This window comes from Rhea pennata, chromosome 1 (assembly GCF_028389875.1).
Source record: "Rhea pennata isolate bPtePen1 chromosome 1, bPtePen1.pri, whole genome shotgun sequence".
In the NCBI taxonomy this organism is placed as follows: Eukaryota; Metazoa; Chordata; class Aves; order Rheiformes; family Rheidae; genus Rhea; species Rhea pennata.
In genome coordinates this window covers 90,549,567-90,572,250 of record NC_084663.1, presented here as the reverse complement: position 1 = coordinate 90,572,250, position 22,684 = coordinate 90,549,567, and the positions used below count along the sequence as shown (strand labels likewise).

General features: G+C 45.2%; 1 protein-coding gene across 2 annotated transcripts in view; it reads right to left on the bottom strand.

The window, feature by feature from the left end:
- The window catches only part of ARHGAP31 (Rho GTPase activating protein 31), a 64,624-nt gene extending 42,180 nt beyond the window's left edge, over positions 1–22,444 (bottom strand). For both annotated transcript variants that reach the window (XM_062595402.1, XM_062595408.1), the window contains exon 1: positions 22,321–22,444. In XM_062595402.1, coding sequence (XP_062451386.1) covers positions 22,321–22,420 — 100 coding nt within the window. In that variant the 5' untranslated portion in view covers positions 22,421–22,444. The remainder of the gene's footprint in view (positions 1–22,320) is intronic.
- Positions 22,445–22,684: the final 240 nt, after the last annotated feature.

Genomic DNA, 22,684 nt, shown 5'->3' with positions numbered 1-22,684 from the left:
AGTGAGATCTCCTGGAAGAGTTTGTTATACTAATAATAAAGGAAAGCATGTAGTGCCAACACTTGCTACAACAAGGGACAACCACAACCAGCAGCTGGAATTTAAATTGGATACTAAAGCATGCGGGAAGAAAGGCCACTTGAAAATCTTCCAGCAGAATGATTTTCCAGTGGGAATGTGTGCATTTCACAGAATCAAAATGTTTCATGGGAATGTAGAGATTCCATTCAATTTTTCAACCAAAGAACCATCTAAATATATTGTTTCCAGAAGGCTAAATATGTTCATTTCAATATCGTTATTCTCAATGTAATGTTACCCTTAGGAGAACTTTTATTTAGGAGAAGTTTCTACTTTGTTATTCTGCTTCCAGATGAAAGGAAATCTTGTAGCAGTGAAAGATGGCACATTGTGCAAAACAAAAACTGGGTGTTTCAACCAGCTCTAATGGGTATCAAGTAATATTAACAGAAAATGGGTAGAGGGTTTGCTCTTTGCACATATACAAGGAGAGCAGCACAGTGCCTCGCAAGCTGAAGTCCAGAATATCGTATGTGTTTCTTATCAATGAATAAAAGAAAAATGAAGCAAACATCCTACAGTTTGCATTTCAGCCCTTGGGATACAAAAAACCTTCACTGGAAATCTTATCTGTATCTCCTGTCCCCCATTGTGAGGATGAAACTCCAGCACAGTCCTAGAGAATGTGCTTCACTTCCATTAGCAAAAATCTAACCCCTTGGTAAAGAATCATGAATTAACAGAGGATAAGTATCATTCTCATCCCATAGGTGCAAAAAAAGAGAAACAGAAATGAGTTGGCAGTGTGAGGTCATGCAGCGAGTGAGTGGAAGAACTAAGGTCAAAGCTCATAGCTTTGATTCCCACTTTGTAACTAAACCACAAGGCCACTTTTCTTGTATCTAAACTCTTAGTAAGCAGATTTACCTTTAAAAGTTCAGAAGTTGATAAAGCGCACAGAGATTGCAATTGCAAGCTTATCAGAGTCACTGACCCAGGAAGTCAAGATGAGAATCTCATACAGATATGCTTTCTTCAGAGAGGCTCAATTCTTCCTGGGATTCTACCAAACCAGAAAGACCCTCCTTACTCTAAACTTCTAGTCAAAATTTGTACACACAGATAAAAACCTCAGGAGGTGATTTGATTCAGAGACTACCAACTAGTTTCTTGAAGCAAAGTTTGGGGTTGGCTGTTGTAAGAGTCTTGTACCAAAAGACAAGATTTCAGTCCCCCTGTGCCTGGGAATGTCTGGAACTGGATCTACATTTTGTGGCTTGGTCTCACTTCTATTTCTTTTCTTTTTTCCTCTTGAATGGTTCTCTTGTAACTAATACCACAATAATGGCAAGAAGCTACCCAGAGGCCATCTGGGGAGAGGCTGCATTATTTCTGATCATTTTAGGGAATGGAGGTTGATGGTGCGAGGGAGGGGAAGCCTAACTTCACTGGAAAAGATGTCCTATCTATTCACAAATCAGTTATTCTAAATTTCTCTCATTCCCTGTCCTCTGACCTCTTCCTTCTCCTCAACTCTCCATCAGTTTCCTCTCTTTACCTTTCATTATTTCACAGGGCACTCAGTTTCCTGCATAATTTTATTCTCATAGAGGCCAGGAAAACTCAAGCCTCAGCTTTGGGATCTGGACCTAGGTTTAAACTACCTCCCCAGCAAAAAGCAATTTGGATCTAGTGTTTACAATTCGGGACCACATCTTCTGGCTGCAGCTCTAAACTGGATCAAAAACTTTTGTTCCTAGCTTTTGTTCCCTTCTCTATTCCCTTGAAATGTCAGCAAACATGATGGTTTTGTTGATGCCATCAGGGTGGTCTGACCGCTTCCCACGCTGGGCATGCAGATCGGATAGCTGCGGAGCGCTCAGTAATTCACTGGGTGTCTCCTCTAGGATGTTGTTGTTCCTCACACCAAGGCAGTGGCCTAAAGCAGCAATACTGCCATGAAATCAACAGCAAACAAATCCATGTCCAGCTGGCCTGGCTCTCAAAAGCACACAGAGACTGTTTGCTCCAAACCAGCAGCTGCCTATGCTGCCAGGAGGGCAGTAAGCCACCCTGGGAACTCCATACTCTCCTTGGGTATTGGGATGGACAGCCACTCCTTCACACCCCCTCCTCAGTATTACCTATGGTGTTTGGAAGAAAGTTCAAAATACAAGTATTACTGCTGTCTCCTGAGCCAACTCAGAACTCTTCACTGCTGTTCAAGTTCTCTGCCACTTTCCCAAACTGAAATGGCTTCAGTGGAAAGACATAGGCATGTCCTACCCCAGCTCCCTCCTGGCACTTCACCAGAGGTCTCACAGTCACTCTGAGACAAACCGAGATCTGTCTGACTCTTGCTCAGCACTGGCTACACAGCAGGGTAGGGGCAGGTGGCACTGTCAGCCATCCTGGCCAGGGTCACTACCTACAAGGCTATGGCTGAGCCCAACAGGCTCCACTTGAACCACAAAATGTGGCTGCTGCTTTCACGGCATCACAGGGTAGTTCATAAGAGAACTGGGGAGAAAGATATACTGTGAACCAACTGCCAATCACGGACCATATTTCTCTGCTCCACCACAGAAACCAATTTCAAACTGCACTGGCTGGTAGGGTTTGCCTTAGCGTCACTCTCCTGCACAGCCTGAAGTGTTTGTACCAAGGTGCATCCTCACAGCACTTCCAGGACATTTATGCTGCTCTCTCTGCACTGCCTGCCAATATGCTGCAAAAAAAATCAGTTGTGATCTCTCAGCCTTGCTGAAATAACATGTTTGGCTTCAGTCTGAAGAGCCTGAGTAACACTGCTTTAGTGCACTTCCCATCTGACCATCGTGTTAAGGATGCAACCGTCATATTTAGGAACATGCTGTGGCTCTTTCTGCTCTGCACCTCTCTCAGTTTCTATCAGTCTGGTTCTACCGCAGTATTTCATCCCACTTTTACTACCAATTCATTTTCTCCAATTACAACCAAGAAGGGCTCTGGCCAAAAGGGAATTTTGCAGTATGTCTCCAAAAAGATCAAATTTGTCTGCAGTTTGGCTTCATGTTAGGTTATTCCACAGTCAAGCACTCTCACAACAGACAATGCCTTGTCTCCAGTTCTCCAGAATCTCCCATGCAAGCACTGTCATCAAAGCTTTCAACCTGAGTGCTCCTCTGATTCACATCCAGCCTCACCAATACGTTTTCAGCAGTGTGTCCCTGTAGAAATCCAAGCCAATGCAATGTTCCTCTGTTGGAGTTGATCTTCAATGCCAACTGCAGTAAATTACAATGGTATTACCTGATGTTGACAAATCCACCTAAAATTTTCTTTTTCGCTCCTGACAGTTTCATTCTGGTGCATTCCTTGGACTTCCCTGGGCTAATTCATGGCTCACACTGGTGGTAACAGGGCAAGTGGGAATGTTGCAGAAGTTTGTCAGAGGACTTCTGTGTGTACACAAGTCACATAGACTTTGCTTTTGTTCTGCTGTTTTATAGACCTAATTGATAATCCCCTTTAAAACTGGAAACACTTGCTGTATGTGTAAATGGTGTATATTTGAAGTGTTTCCACACCAGTTTCCTGCAGCATCCCAGATTTATACCAGCGTCGCTGAGGTCAGAAGCTGGCTCTGTGCCATACAGCCTGTGCTTCTGGAGGGGCTCAGTGGTAAAAGGCAGTCTGCTGAAATGGAAGCAAGGTATCAGTGTGCCTGAAGGTGCTAGAAACACTTTTCAGAGCCATAGTAACAAAATGAAGCCACCTTTTCTCTGCCAGCTTCTTGTGTCTTAGTATGAAAGACCCCATATATTGGAGCACTTGAAATAATGCACTGACTACCAAGAGCCACAGCCACTGTACAGCCTAGGAGCAGCCTAGCCTGTTTCCCAACAGAGCCCCTTGGCTTGTATGGCCCTGCAACATCTGTCTTTGCCACACAGCCTTGTACATTCCCTTCTACTCCGTAGCCACACACACCAGATGACAGCTGGGCAGGGGACAACCGATCAGGCCAACTATACATCTGGCCCACATGAGCAGAGTAGGAAAGGGACTGCAGAGAGACACGTCAGTGTAAATATATGAAGTACAGATGTAGCTCTCATGGAATACAGACCAGTGCCCAGGCTCCTTGGGCACAGATGGTCCTATGTCCCATGTAGAGTTAGAGCCTGGTTTCACATATGTAGTACAGACTCCTTTGCACACAGACACATGTGCAGTGTTCAGGCCATCCCAGGATTTTAGGATGCGTCTGGGGAGAGCATGATATGGGAGTCAGATGGATAAACCCCACAAGTAATGTGTTAACCTTGATCTGAAACGCTGGGTATAGCCTAGTATGTAACAGTCACCTTGGTTTTAAGGCGTGCAAGCAGACAATTAGGTGGATGATGGATGGATGGGACTTGGGATAGAAGAAGAGATGAAATATTTTAGATCACTGCCCTACTGACAAAGTGCTTGGGAGTCACAGTCAGGTGTGTATCAGCAAGCTTGTCTTGCAGAGAAGAAACAAAGGAAATGTTGCAAAAGATAGTAAAATTCCCAAGGAAATCCATGGAATTTATGAATCTGGCTTGCCTGACTATGACCTGAGACTACTTTATAAATCTTATCAAGAAGGCAGCACTGGCTGACAGAACACAACAGCTAATCACAAAATCCAAAGAATATACATTATGCGCTCAGCTAGTGACATTTTAAAGCCTTTAATTTTTTGCATCTGTAGGCTCCTGGCCTGTAATGTTCACTCTCCCTTCCTTTGGAGCCAAGCTAGAGACAGACTCAGATAAAAACCTTGCAGCTGAACACCCCAGATTTCAGGGAAATTGAACTCAAGAGTCAGCACTTCAAATTTGGCCCTGATTAGAGCAATTTGAGAAGAGCCAGCTCAGAATGACCATCTTCATTTGCCATTTTGGGCAGGAGACAGCAGAGAGGCCAGTGCCAGACTCCCAGAGTGACTCTATGCAGGCTCAAGGGTTTGGTGCAGAGATATGCAAAGCCCAGCTGCAACTCAAGTCAGCCTTGCAGACCTGCAGATTGGAAGGCAACAGACACTAGGTCTATTTCTTCTTATTTCAGGTTTTATTAGGGAAATTTCTTACACTTTGATTTGGTAGTGCTTGGATGACCTCAGTCCCCTTCTACACAACAGCCTGGGTGCTCCTAATATGTATCTTTATCTTGGAAAAATATGAATTCACAGAACAAGAATGTTAGGACTTTATTCATGCAAAAAGCCATCTCCACACACACAAAATTAGAAGCAGCTATAGCAAAATGCTTTGAAGGAAAACAGCAGTGATTTTTATTACTGCCTTATATGAGCTCAGAATGTTGCAAACTTAAACAAGACAATTATAAAGCTGAGTATTTAAAAATACTTAATGTTTCACAGTCTCGTGTGAGATGAATCAGGTATCTAAACAATTCGGGGACTACAAAATCCATCAGGAAACACAGACAGATGAGACATATCAAGACAGGAAGGTTCAGGGCTGCCATTGGAAAGACAAGGAACAGCAGGAGATTCCCGCAGCTCCTTTTGGGCAAGAAATGTTAGTACTACATGGATGTGTACACTAAACAAAAAGGGGAAGAAAAGGAGAGAGCTATAAAAGGTTTCTTCAAGTCTCCTGCTGTTCTGTGTCTTTCTCACTTTGCTCTGATCTCCATGTAGATGTCACTGGCTGGCAGGATGACTGCTTCCTGCTTCATGATTTCATATTTAATTCTTTCTGTATAAAAGGAATCTAAAGGAAATTATTACAAACGTTTTGGCCATGCTGCCTCAAATGATTGGAAACTACTTTTTTCTGTACAGCCATTCTCTTTTTTTTCCCCCTTTTTTCTTTTTTTTCTGCTTTAAGAGAATGGTCAGATGCTACCATAAACGCTTTCCAGCCTTGAGCTAGTGGGAGATGGCATGTGGAAGGCAAGCACAGCCCAGGCCTGGAAAAAAAGAGGCTCCAGCCCAGGACAACCCAGCAGTTCAGGGCAGCGTTCTCGGCAGCGGCTCATTTCAGAGAGCCGTTGCTGCCTGAAACTGCTTTGGGTGTAGCAATGCTGTGCTCATCCCCCGGCACTCCATGAAAGAGGCAACTGTTCCACGTTGGGAATGCCGGGAAGGCTCTGGCCGCCGCCGGCTGCCAGAGGCGCCCTCATTAAAGCCCCATTGTTAGGCTCTCTCCAGCAGCACTGCCCAACTGCTCCCCTGTGCCGCCTCTGTCAGCCCAGCGGTTTGAGACGAGGCAAATAAATAAATGTGGTCGGTGCTGGGAACAACAAAGATTGGGGGAAGCAAGGAAAGAGGAAGCAACAAAAATTTCTCTAATGTGCTACGTTTCTGCACAGACAAATGCCAAGGGGTTGCTTTTCTGGGCTCTGTTTCTTTTGTCTTTCTGACTCATAGATCTTGCTGTACTAAGGGTTTTGGGACGCTAACAAACACACTGCAAACACAAGAAGGGGTGTTGCAGGAAAAGGGCGTTGAGATCATGCTTAATCAAACTTCCTTACATTTTGATAGCTCCAGCTCTGCCACATGATAAGTCAGTCATCTCTTTGCCTTTGAAATTCTCTGCAGCGTCCACAGCTGAGCCACACACGTCAGGCCAAGATTTGAATCCCAATGTTACCAAACAGCTGAAGGGTTTCAGAGGCAAAATAGTACCAGGTTGAGTTCATCTCTCTGCACTGGCAGCCTACGCAAAGGGAGACACACTGCATGATCTAACGGCACAAACTTCTTGGAGACTGTGAAACCAGGGAGCTTTTGATTCATGGCACCGTAGCGCAAGCCTCCCAGGCCAAAGAAGCTGATGTACTCTATTGCCTCAGTGGGCAGTGGAGCTGACAATGTTGAAAAGTATTGCAAGTTTACCCAAGCGAGACAGAGCTGCTGTTGCTCACAGCCATAGACTCTGGAACCGTTCAGAACGTGAAGCTCATTTCTGAATCAATTAGGCACTAAAAGTAGAATGTAAAAAATGTAGTTAGCTGATGAAAAAACTGCATCCCTCGTGTTGCAGCAATTCAGTGGCACTTCATTGCACTCTGCAAAACCATGTTTGTTTCTGGGGTTGCAAGTAGCCAGAAATAATTCCCTCACTTCTTACTCTTGCTCAGTTTTGGGTAAGAGTCTGGAAGAGGGATTTTGATTAACAAGAATTGTTGGCACTGCAAGTATCTTCACTCACCACTGGTTCTGATGAACATTATTTCTGTCTACCTTCTGGCTGGCTGCACCCAGAAAATTATGTCTTCGTCTGCTCTACCCCTACTACCAAACCTGCTCAGATTTTGAACTTTGCTCAAAAAACTTCATTCTCCCCTTCTGGTCCTCTCTCTTCTACCCTCACTAAGAGTCTCCAGTTGTTCCTACATGACCACATTTGCACTCAGACTAGTTATTTCCAACCCTTCCCTCTTCCAGTTCAAGCATATTAGGATTGCCTCACATGCTTTCTCCATCCTACTTTTGTCCTTATTCCCTTTCCCCACTCATTCCTTCTGGTCTGCTTTTTTTGTTTCTCCGCCATGCTTCTTCTCTCCCAGACATTTCCTTGGAAACATTGTTATTAGCTTCTATGAACAGCCTCAGGTTAGGGCTGCCCCCAAACCAAAACTTGCTGCTGGTGACTTGTAGGTGGCAGTCCTTGCCATAAGTTGGTAATGAACCATGTCCCATGAGGACCAAAGAGAAAGCTGTGCTATTGCATCCACTCCCTCCTAAAGTACTGGCTGTAAAATGAAGATTGCAGTCTTGCAGAAAGTTCTTGTAGCACTTTTTTTTTGTTTTCCAAGATTAGCAGAATTAAAGACAGTATCCTGGCCAAATTCCAGTTTAGGTAATCCCTTCTGCTATTTCAGATAGATGCTGCATTGTTTTTCCATTTCCTAGCCCCAGAGGTTAGCTGGTAAATGGCTGTCATGTTCTGCTCAAAGCTAAAACCTCACATATTAGGGCATAGGGTAGCCACTAACTCAAGAGCAAGAGGAAGCAGCCTTCCTCTCTAGGTCTGTAATGCCACCATGGTATTCCTCACATCTCCCCCTGAAGCCCCTGCTATGGGGCCTGCCTGAGACAGGCAAGCTGGGTGAGTGCCATTCTTTTCTTCCCTCACTGTGATCCAATATGACACTGTCCACAGTTGCGAGGGCCTGCTTTTCAGTATTGGATGATGCAAGTCACATAGCTGGGACCTTTCACATTTAATAATAATCATAATAGTGAGAATTTAGTGTAAAAAAAAAAAGATGATACCAGCATCATTTAGCTACTGGGGGAAGTAGGACATGGAAAGAGGAGTGGCCTGAGGTCTCCTAGTGAGTCAAGCAGAGGCAGGAACAGTTTGTCATAGGCTGTGGTGTCCCACTGGTGTGGCTCCTATCACCTCTTTCGCTCTGTGCAATTCAAACACAAATCTGGGCAACTCAGCCTTCCTTCTAGAAGTATGAACAGGGATTTTAAATGAAAAACAAAAGGTACAATTATGAGCTGCTTACATCAACAGCTCGTACAAGTTACCAAACTGGTCGCTGGATGAAGGAAGCCAGGCTGAGGTGCAAAAACTCATTTCGTAAGTGAGTGTCAATGCCCCTTTTAAATCACTTGCAACTTCCTCCACTCACGGCATTCCACGGCGGACGGCGCTGCCCAGGGCTGGAGGCGGGGAGGGACTTGTTCCTAATGTTTCAGACAACTGTGTTGCTGGTAGCTCGCAAAAGTGCTCAGCTGAAACTGCTGACACACGTCAAATTCCCCAAGCGACGTAACTGGCCCAGCCAAGTGAGTTCAAGGAGCCATCTGGCCGGAGCTGCGGAGCCCACGTGCCAGGCGCCTGCCTCTCGCTCCCCGGCCCGGCATAATTGGACACTGTTCAGCCACTGAATCGCGGCTCTGTTGGGCCGCAGCTCGTCTCATACGGACGAGCCACTTAACATGCAAACGGCCGAAGGAAGGAGAGGGTCAGAGATGGCCCGTGCGCCTTCCTTTCCTCAGCAATAAACGCAGGGAGGAGAGCACGGTTTGTGGAAGAGCAGGGGAAGGCAGAAGCCCCCTCAAATACTTCCCATTCAAGCCCCAATGTGTCACACACAGCCCTCGTCAAATTCAGAGAAGTTTTTTCTGCCTTACACAGGTTTTTGTCTCGAGTCAGTTCCCTGTGAACTTTGAGGCAGCGCCCGAAGCAGCCTGAATGATAAACATGTGAAAATTTTACATATTCTACAAAATATCTCTGGCAAGGGGCAGGAAAACGTTTTCCAGATTTCTCCTGTTCTCCCAAGCAAGCCCTCAGGTTTGTTTTTCCCTTTTCTACCTATGCTCACTCAATTTTTTTTCATAGGTATATAATCCTGTAAGGAAAGAGCCTTGCTATCATATTTGGTCCATCTGCTACATTATTCCACCGTCCCGCAGTGAGTTCAAATCTGAAGTAAGAGATGCATGAAAAAACCCTCGTAGGGCACCCTTATTAGGCAGGGACAAGCCTCAAAGCCTTTAGGATCCAGAGTTGCAGTTCAGGCCCGTCTCTAATGCCCAAGAGCTAACATCAGTAATTTAACGAGTGCCTTACATCCTGAAATGCTTTACAAATTACAAAAACAAGACTCTCCCCACCCTCCTCTGGGCTAGGAGGTGGCAGTTGCTGCACTAGGCAGAGCCCCACTACATGACTGAGCAAAAATAAACCATGGCTCAGACTGAAACTGCTTGTGGAAAGGAAAAGAAGCAGCACTAAATGTACATATGTTAAAAAGTCCCCATCCCCTCGAAACAAAAGGTAGACTTTTTTTAAGGTGTCCGTATCCAAACAGTAACATTTCCTTACATGATGCCAGGGTGGTAACTTGACTAACGGATTGTAAGTTTGCCATCTCCTGAATCACCCACTATGCTCATGCAGCAGGTCATCTTGGGCAACTCCCGTGCAAGCACTAACCAGACATAAGCCTGCTTGGGGTCTAATTGCTGTAAGTACAGCTTAAGGCTGAATAACTGCGTGCTTATTTAGCTGCCATGTTTAGGAGTCGTAAGTAGTATCCAGTTAATCTTCTCAAATCTCATTACTGCTGCAGAGTGACAGACGGTCATTTTAGAAGGCTAGAAATGAGGACTAATTAGAACTTCTAACCCTCTGTTGTATTTATTACACTGGTTCCCTCCCTGTCTCCGAAGCCCGGTTATTAGCAACGGCAGGGAGCTGCCTCCACTGCTACTCTGTGTGTGCCACCTCCTGGACCCTGGGTGCTGCAGGTAGAGTCACCTAGGCCCAGCGCTTCTGCGGATGGGGCTGCAGAAGGTCTTCCCTCCTTGTTCAGATTACCCCGAGTCTGAGGTGGGACCCCCAAATCCAGGCCACTGGTGCCTGGAACTGAATTTTTCTGACTCAGACTCCTTTTGTGGATTTACGCAGCGCATCTGGGGCAGCAGTATGTGACTGACACTCACTATTGAGCCAGGAAGGAAGAATAATGGACTCAATAGATCAAACCCAGCTCTTCCCATTTACTGCTCTTAAGCCCGCCTTAGGCGCAGACGCTTGATGTATTGACTTTGGCAACACATGCATACTGCCATCCTGCCAATAAAGTTATTGAAATGGAAAAAAAAAAGAAGAAAAAGAAAGAAACAAGTAAGTATGGAGACACTGAAAACATTTGAAATAAGGAAGAATCCCCTACGCACTCTCTGTAACCCTGAGCCTTTGCCTCAAGCTAAACTCCACTTTCTTTTTAGAGGATCCAAAACATTTGTTTTAACTTTTTTTGTTGCATTCCTCTACCTTGTTGTACTTCTGGTTTCCAGCCGAGCCTGGAAGGGAGAGAACAGAATTATACAAGGAAGTCTGTTGCTCTATTTTTCTGGCTTGATTAGAAGCAGAAGGTGCAGTAAATCTTACAAGGGAGTTTGTTCTCATTTAGTCTCTCATGTATCTAAAATTACCTGACCAGAGAAACAGTGAGGAAAATGCAATACCAGGTGGAGAACACTAGGAGGAGAAGAGAAAGAGCTAAATGGTGAAGCTGTTCCCTCACTTGGATTTTGCATGAGTAAAGAAAGCAATTCAGTCCTGCTGCCAGCTTGTTTATTTCACACAAATTGAGGCACTGACACCAGAGGTCCAGAAGGAGGGCTTATCCTGCCTGATCACACCTCTGAACCTCCTGAGGTTTAACTGCCATCACTGCACACAGCACCATAATGAAAGATGAATAGAAAAACAAGCACTAGTTGCACACAGAGCAAAGGGTCTCCACATGCTGGTTGGCCCTGTGATGCTGCCAAACTGCCAGTCTGCCACAGCAGTCAATCACATTCACTGATGGAGATGGCAAATACAAAATACTAACAGTGTCAAAAATATCCCAGCTGAAATATTCAGATCCAGATTATCGAACCCCACCCTTTTCCTCAATACCTGGTTTTCTGGGTTTGCTAAACCAGCATTTTTTGATGAACCAGTGAATATAGATGGTGGCCACTGTACAGATCTAGCCTGGCTCCCACTCTGAGCCCTGCATTGCACGTTTATGGAAGGTCTGTGAGCATGCCGGCAGCTTTCAGAACAACAGACGGTGCCAATGCTGCTGTGTTTTGTGAAAACCAGGGTGGTATTCTATAAATGAAGTTTGACTGGAGAAGCTGACCTGGTCTCCTGTCACGCTGTAAGAAACAGATTAAGTTATATCAGGAAAGTTCTCTGGCCATTTGGATCTTCAGACCCTGTTTCCAAGATGCAGGTACAGCTCCTTTAACCATTTCACCATGGGACAGTACTTAATCGTGTTACAAACCCAAATGCACACTGCAGTCACAGATGGGAGAAAGCAGAGAAAGGGCATGAGATATACCTTGGGCTTTACATTTGGTTTAGATATTAGTTTTTGTTCTTTCTTTAACTGTTCTGCACTTTACAGAACTAAACAAAGCCGCCTGTTCCAGATGATAAATCTTAAAGCTACTTCTGGCCCCAGAGAGCACAGGAGATAATAGCATTTCCAAAGGCATTTAGTTAGTTGAGGCGTAAGTGTAGAAGAGGGCAGAGAGAGGAGCTGGAGATAAATGGCTACAAACCCCACTCAGCTGCTCAGGGCAGATTTCCGAGCACAGCAGCCACAGCTGAGAATCACACACTAGGGTGTAGGATCTCCCTGCCCTTGGCCAGTCCCTGTGCAGGAGAAGGGCAATGTAACACAGCCACCACAAAAGGGAGAAGTCGAGCTACAATTTCCCTGGTCTGTGCACAGCATCTTCAAGAGGGCTATATAGCCATCCACTTAAGAAAGGTGTGCTGCTTCACAGCATTATGTGTAGACTTTCCCTTAAGCCTGTACAGCTTTCATAAAATGCAGCATATCAACGTATTCTATAAAGCATACATGAATTTGTTTGAGCTGGCCAGCAGCAAGACTGCAGAAACCATTAAAGAATAGGAGCCCTTTATGAAAGCCAATGCATTTTTAGCATTAACCAGGGCAGAAAGGATCCTTAATACTGACCCAATTGCATATTCCCAGCCTGGCTTAGAAGACCAAGGCCTGATAGAAACTGTCTAAATTATTAGCAACAGTTTCTGCTGCTGCTGCTAGGGTAACTCTTTCCACATGTGCACTAAGTTATTTCAGTCCAAGTGGCTATCCAGCCAACCCATCATTGCTTGGGACCGGGGTTGTCATGCATGGCATCATTTGCTGGCACCAGGATGGGCACATGCTGGTTTGAATCTAGGCAAGATCATTCTTCCAAAGGGGGAGTAGGGCAACTGGAGGAAAAGAACTGAAGGCATTTATTTGCAAAAGTGTGCTTTCCTCTTTTCCTTTTGGTGCACTGTTAGGGTGAAAAGGTGCCTCCACCAGGCTGAACAGAGGGAATCTAATCCAGCTGCAGAATTGTGTTCAAGGCAGGAAAGAGAGATACTGAAGAGGGAGAGGACTGGGACTTCCCTGTCCGCTGAAGTGGTGTGCGCTAGAAGACTTGTATTGTTGAGAGTTGAACTCTTCTCTCTCACATGCACAATAGCAGCATTGATGCGACACTTGGGTAAGGGTGAAGGTTAGTATCAGTGTCTTTAACTTTATTACATGTAAGGGCCTATGCATTGGGCAACAAGCTACATATAAAGCCTATGGTAAGCACTTTCATATCTGCAGTCACACTGGTACAGGAGACTTGAAAGTCTGATTGTGGTCTCAGATAAACACAGAAAACAGAGAGCTACATTATTGAATTAAGTATGAAAGTTAATAATACAGTCAGCTCAGTTGCCCCACATTATTTAATTTAACACTAAATTCAATTTATGTTACACTGCTCTCTGTCTGTGTCCATTGTAAACAGGCTGCAGATTTTTTTGTTGACAATGCAAAACACGTTCACTGAAGTTATCAGCCGAGAAGCTGAAGGCTCTGGCATATGAACAAAGGATGGTTGGGCTTAAGGCTCTGGGGATGGGTGGAAAGTACAAGGACACATTAGTTGCCCTGAAAGCAAACATCAGTAGAACCTGTTAGCAGTATTTATATTGTAATAGGTATCTATAGGTTTCTGTACCAAAGCTCTGACGAAGTGTATCTGGCACCCTGTTTGTGGTTTAGGACTAGTGTTGGAGTTGGACAGGTCACCATCCTTTAATCATCTTCCATTTGTATTTCACACTCAGGAAAACTACATCTGGTGCAGATCAGAGATCCAGTCGAAGCAATGATGGGAGCAGTCAGTTTGACAGCTGCCTCACCCCATGCCCTTCAGAGCAGGGTATACTATTACCAACAGGCTGTTTTCATTTTCCCCATTACAGTTAAAGGAAAAACACTGGAACATAAACCTTTGGCATAGCCATGATTTTGCCAGCAAATGTTGTGTCTGCAGAACCACATCATATATGCAAAGCCCTGGTTACAGATGTAACCTTTTTAGTATTTTACCTGTCACAAGCTCCCCAGACTAGAACCAGGCCAACATCAAAACTTTGAATGCGAACTGCAGAAAATTGGGGATCTCCCAAACTACTTGTTCAACATTTCTGTAACAGCCTATGTAATACATACACCTTTTACTGTGCCAGTATTTCATCCACTGCAGATATTTCCCTAGGTCTGAGAGCTATGATATCACAGGCACTGAAGCCCCTAGTCCTCATTGCTGCAAGTCCAGATGAAATCTGCTGTTACCAAGAAAGAGAAAACATTTGCTAAATCAAAATACGCTTTCTAATCTAGAATCTGCACGCAAGACACATGACTCATGCTGTTAGCCCGGGTAGGGGGGAAGCAGGATCAAAGCGGGGCTAGTGCATGCGAGTGACACATGCGCCTGCTGCGGCGTGTGGTGAGGGAAATGTAAAGCAGGAGGCAGCACAGAACAGCTCTCTGCTAATCGCACCGTGCTAGCAACGAAAAGTCAGTGCACAGCAAGGAAGGGAGCCTGCAACACGGATGTTTTAACTGCAGTAAAGTGTGCCACAGGGACACCAAATCCAGCTCCTAGGAACCAGAAACAGATTGAGGAAGTAACACAAACATCATCCAAACCAAGGAAGAACAGCAGAGTATCAGAAGCAGACAGATGGCTGCTGCTCCCATTGTTCCCAGTGTCTTGTTGCTCTTACTTTGTTGCCATAGAGGCTGATATCTGGGACTCATAACATGATGTTCTGCTTGTGAAAGTGGGGGGGGGAGGGAAAGCACCTCTATGTTCTTAATAATTTCCCCCACACTATCCATTTTGGCAGCGCAGTTTCTCACTCTGTCTCCTGCACATACCTTGGCAGACCCTGGATGGCCACTGAGTTACCCACACCCCCAGCTCTTGTGGCAGAGCCCTGTCTGTCACAGTTCTGCTCTGCTGTGTCACCAGCCCCCCTCTCGCTTTTCTACCCCCAAAGTTCAAAGCCTGTGTGTCCCTTTTCTTTCTCATCACAAAGGTGAGGGGACACTGCCTTAAATGCCACATGACTACAGCCAGGAACAGCTCCCATACAGCGCAGGTCATGGGGCTGCATGATATATCAGCAGGGTGAATTTCAGAACAGACTACAGCAGCATGTCTGATAAAAAAAGATGATTACTGTCCTTCAAGCCAGCACAAGAGGCCTTCTTCTCCCAACCCCTGCCACTGTCTCCTTTGCAGGAGGACCAGCGTTTGCATAGCCTTAGAGTGAGGTAGGTCAAGGAATTGATCTGGATTGAAAGCAACCTGGCAAAAAAAGAAAAAAAAAAAATCTTTTTAGGTCAGTCAGTTCTTCAGATAGAAATCCCCAGTGCCATAGTTTCTAATTTTGAGAGTAGGATGAACGCAGCTCTTCATCCTTCAGTAACAGAGTAAATGAACATTTCATTTTTCCAAGGAGACTTTAAAAATGCCCTCATCTTTTTCCTCCATGCTGTCATTAATGATCCTTCAGGACTTTCTGCATGCATTGCTAACCAAAAGTAAGAGCATACATTCACTTGGAAACATCAACACAGGAAAAGTGGCTTGAAAAGAAATATACTAAGCAGACACAGATGCATCTTTCCTAGTGACACATACATAAATTTGCAGCATCTAATTCCACCTAGGAACCCAGAAATGCAATAGCACTGTGCAACGCTTAAGTATTAAACTGTGCGAGGCAAGAGACGTGCCAATATACACTTAGAGTGATAGCGACTTGCAGGCACCCACACGCATATCCCTGAGCACTGTTATGCCACAAACATATGCAGCTGCACGTACGAGCGTGAGGAAGGAAAGCTGCATGACCCAGCAAAGCTGCTTCACATCTGGGCAGCAGGTTTCACAGTTGGCTTCAAGGGGAGCCTGTCCTCAAAGCAAACTATTTTCTTCCTGAATAGCAGGTCTCCTTATCCATCTGAATATGGATGAGGCAACTTCACAACAAAATACATAACATCAATATCAGGCAGAAGCTAGTATGTTAAGAGTTGTCCCAAAACGGTTGAAGAACATCCAGGGCCACCCTTCCTTTGCACTATTATTACTAGTTTTCCTCAGAAATACCTGCCTACCCTACAGCATCTCTCAAGAATGGCTAAGATTCTGCTTGGAGAGCTAGTGCAAGCCAGTACTACTACATTTTTCATTTAGTGTTAGTGTTCTAATAAAACTTTTCTTCTCTTTCATTCAAATGTAGTTGTAACAAGGCAGAAGCAGACATGGTACAATCACATAGAGTAGAAGAGTATCATATGGGCTACACACACCGCAAGGTATGGTGTAGCCCAGCTGTGAGGAAGTGATATGAATAGATGTGGCAGTCACTATTGGAGGTAAATTATCAAGGGATCAGGGTGAATGCAGACTAACTGAGGAGGGGGATGCATGAGCTGTGCCACTATGACCACATCACAGTGTGAGACTATGCAACACACCAGCCAGGGCGAAGACAGATCAGGTCTGAGCCCTTTATCTCCCACCTGAGTCAACCCAAAGCCAGGAGGAACTGTGACAAGCAGTGGAGAGAAATGGTTGGGGTTGCACAGGTCAAGTCTGGCAAAAACAACACAAGGTGAGTAATTGAGCCAGGACTACTGGGGACTGTGAGCTAACCAAGGATTTAGACCTAGATGAAAAGAGCTTGGGAAGAGGTGGTGTGTTGTGTCTGCATCATAAAGAATAATGAATCTTCCTGCTCATTTTCCCAAAATGTAGCCGAAAGTCTCTGCCACTGAGAAATTCAGCATCAGAGCAGTTTGCTCTCTAAACTAGAACATGCTGAAAACAATCTGTGCCCCCTCTATATACATTACTGGTCAAGGGGCAAGTTCCTGGCAAAGCAGGCACAAAATAGGCTGTATTAACATTCCTGCATTAGTTTTATTTCTACAGTCACATCAACATCTCAGCTTCAAGAAGTCTTCTGCCCTCACAGCTACAAAAGAAAGCTTGAACTCATGGTCCAAGCATAACCAGTACATCTGCATTTGCCCTAGTCATCAGACAGGCAGCAGTGGTTTTGAGAGGTGTGAAATACACCGTCCGCCTTAGCAGGCTGTGTTTGCAGATATCCTCTGCATTAGACAATACTGCTCTTGCCCCAAACCAAGCAGCTGGCTCACTTCTCTGTGAGAAGATTTGTATTCTGGGTGAGGGAAGAGCAGTGATGGCTCCTTTGCCATCCTAGCCTTGCCACGAGAGGAAACCCCTCCACTTTCCTGAGAAGGGGCTGCAACACTAACCTTGGCCAGCAGACAACAAGGATTTATATTTTGAGGAGACAAGCAGAAGCTCATCCTCTTCATCTGATGGCAGACCTTGCCTCCTTGGGAGAAGAAAGTGCTTCTGGCTCCCTCCAAATAGTTACAGTGCAGTGAAACCACATGATAGCGCTAAATCTCAAAAGCAGAACCACCATGAGCCCCACATCCATATACTTACAGCCCCAGATGGCTTTATGTCAACCTTTTCATGGCTCAGTCTCCCCAAAGGGCCCTGCTCCTTGGCCTTGCCCAGCTGAAGGGGATTCCCACTGACAGAAACCATCTCCTTCCCCATATTACAATCCAGGGGCTTACAACAGCGGTCACCCTTTGCCTTGCCCTGCCCTGCATTTGCAGAACACAGCTCCCATTTCCTCCTCTGCCTCCACAGAGTGCTGCCGGCCAGCCCAGCTTTGCAGCAGCATCAGAGCTCTCTGCCATGGCAAGGAGCCTCAAGCGGTGAGCTCTTTCAAAAGTCTTTAATGAAGCGGCTTGATTGCTACAGTGAATAACAAACAAAGCCAATAACCAAAGAGATAGAAAGTGCTCTGGGTGCTACCCACTGAGGATGAGAGCCACTGAGGGAACTGCGGAGAGTGTGGGAGAGGGTCAAGGGGAAAAGCTGAGCTCACTGCATCCCAACCAGACAACATCAGGCAGGAAACAGATGTGCAATAAACCACAGAGTGGTACGGCAGCAGCAGGATTAACCCTCCAGCAAATGGTGGAAGCTAGGACACGCAGCTGACCTGCAGTCTAAGAACAAGCCATCTAATACGAGATTTGACTTTTTGTTGTCCTGGTAGCGCCACTCATCCCGGAGTCTAGACACCATCATTTTAAAAATGAAGAAAAATATTCAGCCTTCATCTGAGTCTTATCTGGCTGGAAACAAATGAAGCCAAGGTGCATCTGGGTTGGTAGTGGTTCCTGTACAAAAGACTGGACTATCTTTTATTAGTGTAGTCCAACTCTTACAGATGCTATGGCAGTTTCCGTTGAAAAAATAAAAGTGGTACCAACCTGTGTATCTAATATCCCAGTCTTGATCTTCCAGTTAGAAAAACTGGGAATACCACCCATTTTGGCTTAATCCCTCCCTCCTCCCATCTTTTTCAGTCCCGCAACACTTCTGCTCGACTACTCTTCATGACCTTTTTCTTAAGCAGTCCAGACTGTCCTGACCCAATTAAGGTTCGTGCAAAGCCATGAGTCTTGTCTTCTTTGCTAGCCCGTCCATCACTATAAAATTTTACCGTTGTTATTACAAGAACAGGGGGCCTGACATGCAGCTCCCACTGACTGCAGTAGAGGCACTATATGCTTTTCTCCTCTGAAACCCTGACTGGTTACTATGAGGCCAAAACATGGCTCTAACTTTAATCCTTCAGAGCTAATATTTTTTAGCTCTATTGCACCAGCACAGCACTTAATGTTTGACACAAGATGTTTTAGTAGGGAGCATTAGCTCTAACTTCTTCCTGCACCCTCTAGCATTTGCTGAGGGTGCCTATCTATGCTCAAAACCTGCGTTCTAGAGAAGCTCTGACTTTCCAAAAGATCACTTGTCTCTGTGTATAAGTTCAGTGCTAGCAGAGATAGAAGTACTTCGTTAAATCAGAAGTCTTTTACACAACAGTACTTCCAACCACCATTCTTTTATCATGTCTTATGTGAGCTTTTCCTCAAATCCACTGGTATTAAAGACATTATTTCAGAGTATCAGTGGGGAGGAAGTACTTCTGATCTTTCCCCAAGTTTCTAGTCCTCTTGGCAGTAGAGAAAGGCTTGAAAACATGACTCGGATGTACATTAAAGTTTCAGAAAACAGCAGAAAAAAGTCAGCACTGGTCTTTATTTTATCTCATGATTTTTGTGGCCTGACTCATGATTTTAAATGTTTGGGAGCACCGATAACAGTCTGCCCCCACAAAGGGCATAACGAATCTCTGTATTGAGACTGCCAGCAGAAGAAGGCCAAGTAGGGTCAAATGAGGTAGTGACAGGAACTGACTTGAAATACAGTAAATTGAATACATCTGAGGTTCAAGCCAGCTTCCAGACAAACAAAATCTGTCTGTCACCATTGACCTGTGTTATATCTGAAAAGTCAGCTCATGGGCTAAAGGTTTTGTATCTCATTTTTAATCTCTTCAGCTCCCCCTCTGTACCTGCCATTCTCACCACTCTTAAATACTTTGTACTTCTGCCACAAATTTTATCGTATAATCCTAAAGCTGTTTGTAAGTGAGTCTGGGGTACCTTTAGTAAGGAAGATGGCAGGATATTTTCACCATTCACAGAAATGCAGCTGTCTCTAAAGTTATTAAACTCCATCGCAAGTTATCAAACAGTTAAATGACAGGAGAGGAAATGCTGATACCTTAAGCAGAACATAATTCTCTCCACTGGAATTTGGCAAGGACACAGGGACTAAGGTCCTTACAGAAAGCACAAGCTGCTCTTCAACAACCACAAGCATGTAAGGACTGAAGTTGTCCGTTGCCTCTGCAAAGGATCACACAAGTAGCACAGCACCCCCTAACTGCAACGGCTGTGTACTAATACAAAGGGAAAAAAGCCAAATAGAACAGCCTGCATCAGCCCTGGCCATCCCCAGTGCTCCCTTTGCCATGTCTCTCCCAGCACCAAGCAGAGTAGGTCTCGTTTCTCTTTGCCTATGCAAGGGTGCAGGACCAGTTACACAAAGCAGCACTGCAAGATGGCATAAAGCCTACCTGAGCATGAAGGCAGAACCAATTTGATTTGTGCCCTGCCTGTCCTACAGCCTCATCTTCTTTACCAGTTAATCCTTCTGGGTGCATTTTAAAAATTGTTTTCGCAAAGGTCCACAACAAAATGTTTTCTGGACAGCAGCCAAAGTGTTCTGCTCCCTCCTCATCTCTCCCAGACACGGGTGAACAGTCTTGTAGCCTTGTTTCCAAGCAGGAACAATTACAGCCTGCATCCCTCCAGTTAAACACATAACTTTATCTCTTCTTTAGATAGTACTATCGCTCTATATCTCAACAAAGCCCCTGTCTGCAGGAGTACTGGCTTGTCACTGAAAATAATTCTTAGTAGGAAAGTTTATCTATCCCCAAACGGACCATCTCCTATACTCTAGTCACTCTTCTATTTTTTTTTTCCCCACAGTGATATGCTGGAAGCTTGAAACCTCCTTGTGACATCTAAACCCTCATTTCTTCCAAAGAGGTCATTTGGTTCATTCCTATTGATCCTGAGAGCCCTAGCAGCAAAGCAAGGAATATCTGTAATTCTCTCACCGCTTCTCCCCCTGGCCCCAGAATTTAAATTGTACCAATCAAACTTACAACCTTCTCAATATAACATATAACAACTGAATCTCTCGTTTTGGGACGCCACACCGTTGGGCAACAGGACATGCTATTCAGCAAATAACAGCATTTTATGAAGGGAAAGGAACTTCATTCCTCCCCCCCTCCCCGCCACTGCTCCTCAACACAGCAGAGATAAGTAGGTTGGAACTGTGAACCATCCCACAAACAAGATTTGAGACAATGTCCTCCTTTCTTGTGGCCAAAAAACTATTTTTAAAAAACTACGGGATTTTTGGTAATAAATTTTAAAGTCCTGGCCTAATTTCAACTGCAGTAATTATATTCCTCCCTCTAAAAATCCCCCTTGCTGTTTAAACTAAATATATGGTCTGTGCCTGCCTTCCACAAGCCATTTTTCAGTGTTCCTGTAAGCAGCGGTAAACTGTTCTCCACCAAGGTAGCTCTATTTTAGCACTGAATGGAATTTATCTATCTGTGTCTTGTGCTGGCAAAGTGATAACAGTCCATTAAGTCCATTACTTTTGTTATTTCAATTCAATTGCCATTAAGGACTACATATAAGATACCGTAATTGTAACAACTGACTCGCAAGGAGATTGAATGATTGTTTTTCCCTCCTATCTAAACAAACACACACGTATAACATGTTATTTTAGGGATACTTGTGCTGTCTCTCCACTGTGCAATGGAAAGGACTGCTGGATTATGCAGTCTATCCCTCAGCCAGTGCAATTCCACCCTGTACTTCATCAGCCATGCTCATCAGCAAATGAAAGACCTGATTGTATGGCCCTCCCCATACAAAGCTGACATTGCTGCTAGAAGCTCTTTTGCTCAGAGAAGCCTGACACTGGTAAGAGTTAGTTAATTCAGGCTGGAACATAATGCTAACATCAGGGACTGGAAAAGGCATATATTTATTTTCCCCTTTCTAAATTGCAATTCTTTTGTATGCCAAACTCTCAACTGCTTCTCTCATCAACTGACCCTTAGAAAAAATGTCCTGCTCTTCCTTCATCCAAGACTGATCATTTCAAACTCAAAATCTTCTGATCTTACTGCAGTTACTTCTTGTCTGGGCTACCATATTCTCATCTGCTATCTGAGGGGAGGGATATCGGGGTAGGAGGAAGACAAAAGAGAAAGATAACAGACTGGGAAACAAAAATATTAGCTCAGCTGCCCCTCACACCCATCCCTGCTTCACCACCACCATTGCCCACAGCCCATGCGCCCTTTCTCAATCAGCAGTAAAAGAACAGCATGGGAACCATGCCAGAATCAAGGAGAGGCAGATGGGACATTCCCAGTTCCCCTGCACAGACTCTGGAGCACTCTCTATTCTCATGGACTTCAGGAGAATTTCCATGCCTGTAAGGAGTCAATGCTGAGCATGCTTCTGATTTGCAAGCCTAGCTCCCTAAAAGCTTGCTGCTCCCTTCCCCAGGCCAAGGGGAAAGAAGAGGGCATCACAAGGTATGACTGGCCATCTCTGCCCACATTCACGTAGCTTGAGAGCCCTAATCCAGCCCTTTCCCCACACACGGTGCTATTCATGCAAGGGTCATGCAGACGCGTCACCAAAGCAATCTTCTGATTGTTCATTCATTGTGAGTAATTAAGCAATGACTCCACTTCCTGGGGATAAAACACCTCCAGGTCCTCTAGCCCTCACCCTTGGGAAAGTTTTCGTTTTAGTCCTACCGGTAGAGAAGGGGACACGCGTTCTGCTCCTCCGCAACCAGAGTGAGAATAAAGAGGCAATTACCGTCCTGCCCAGAGCTCTCCAGGTATTCCGTCAGGTCACAGCCGAACGCGCTCGCGGCTCCCTTCCTCTTGAGTTTCTGCTTGGCTCCCTTGTTCTTCATGAGTTTAGTCCCAAAAGAGGTTAGCCCCCCTCCTGCCTTGCCCCCCACCCCCCCTCGCCTCACACCAGGCAACAAAAAGCTCACTTTTCTCCTCAGACCACCGCCCGTGTCCCGCTCCCTGGGAGTAACATCAGGGGTCCCGTACAACGTCCAGCCGGAGAAATAAACATTAATCCCCACCAGATGTTGGGCTGCTCCTGTGGCAGAGGAAGGTCAGGGCGAGAGAAGGCTCCCCAGCCGGCTGCAGCAGAGATCATAGCCCGA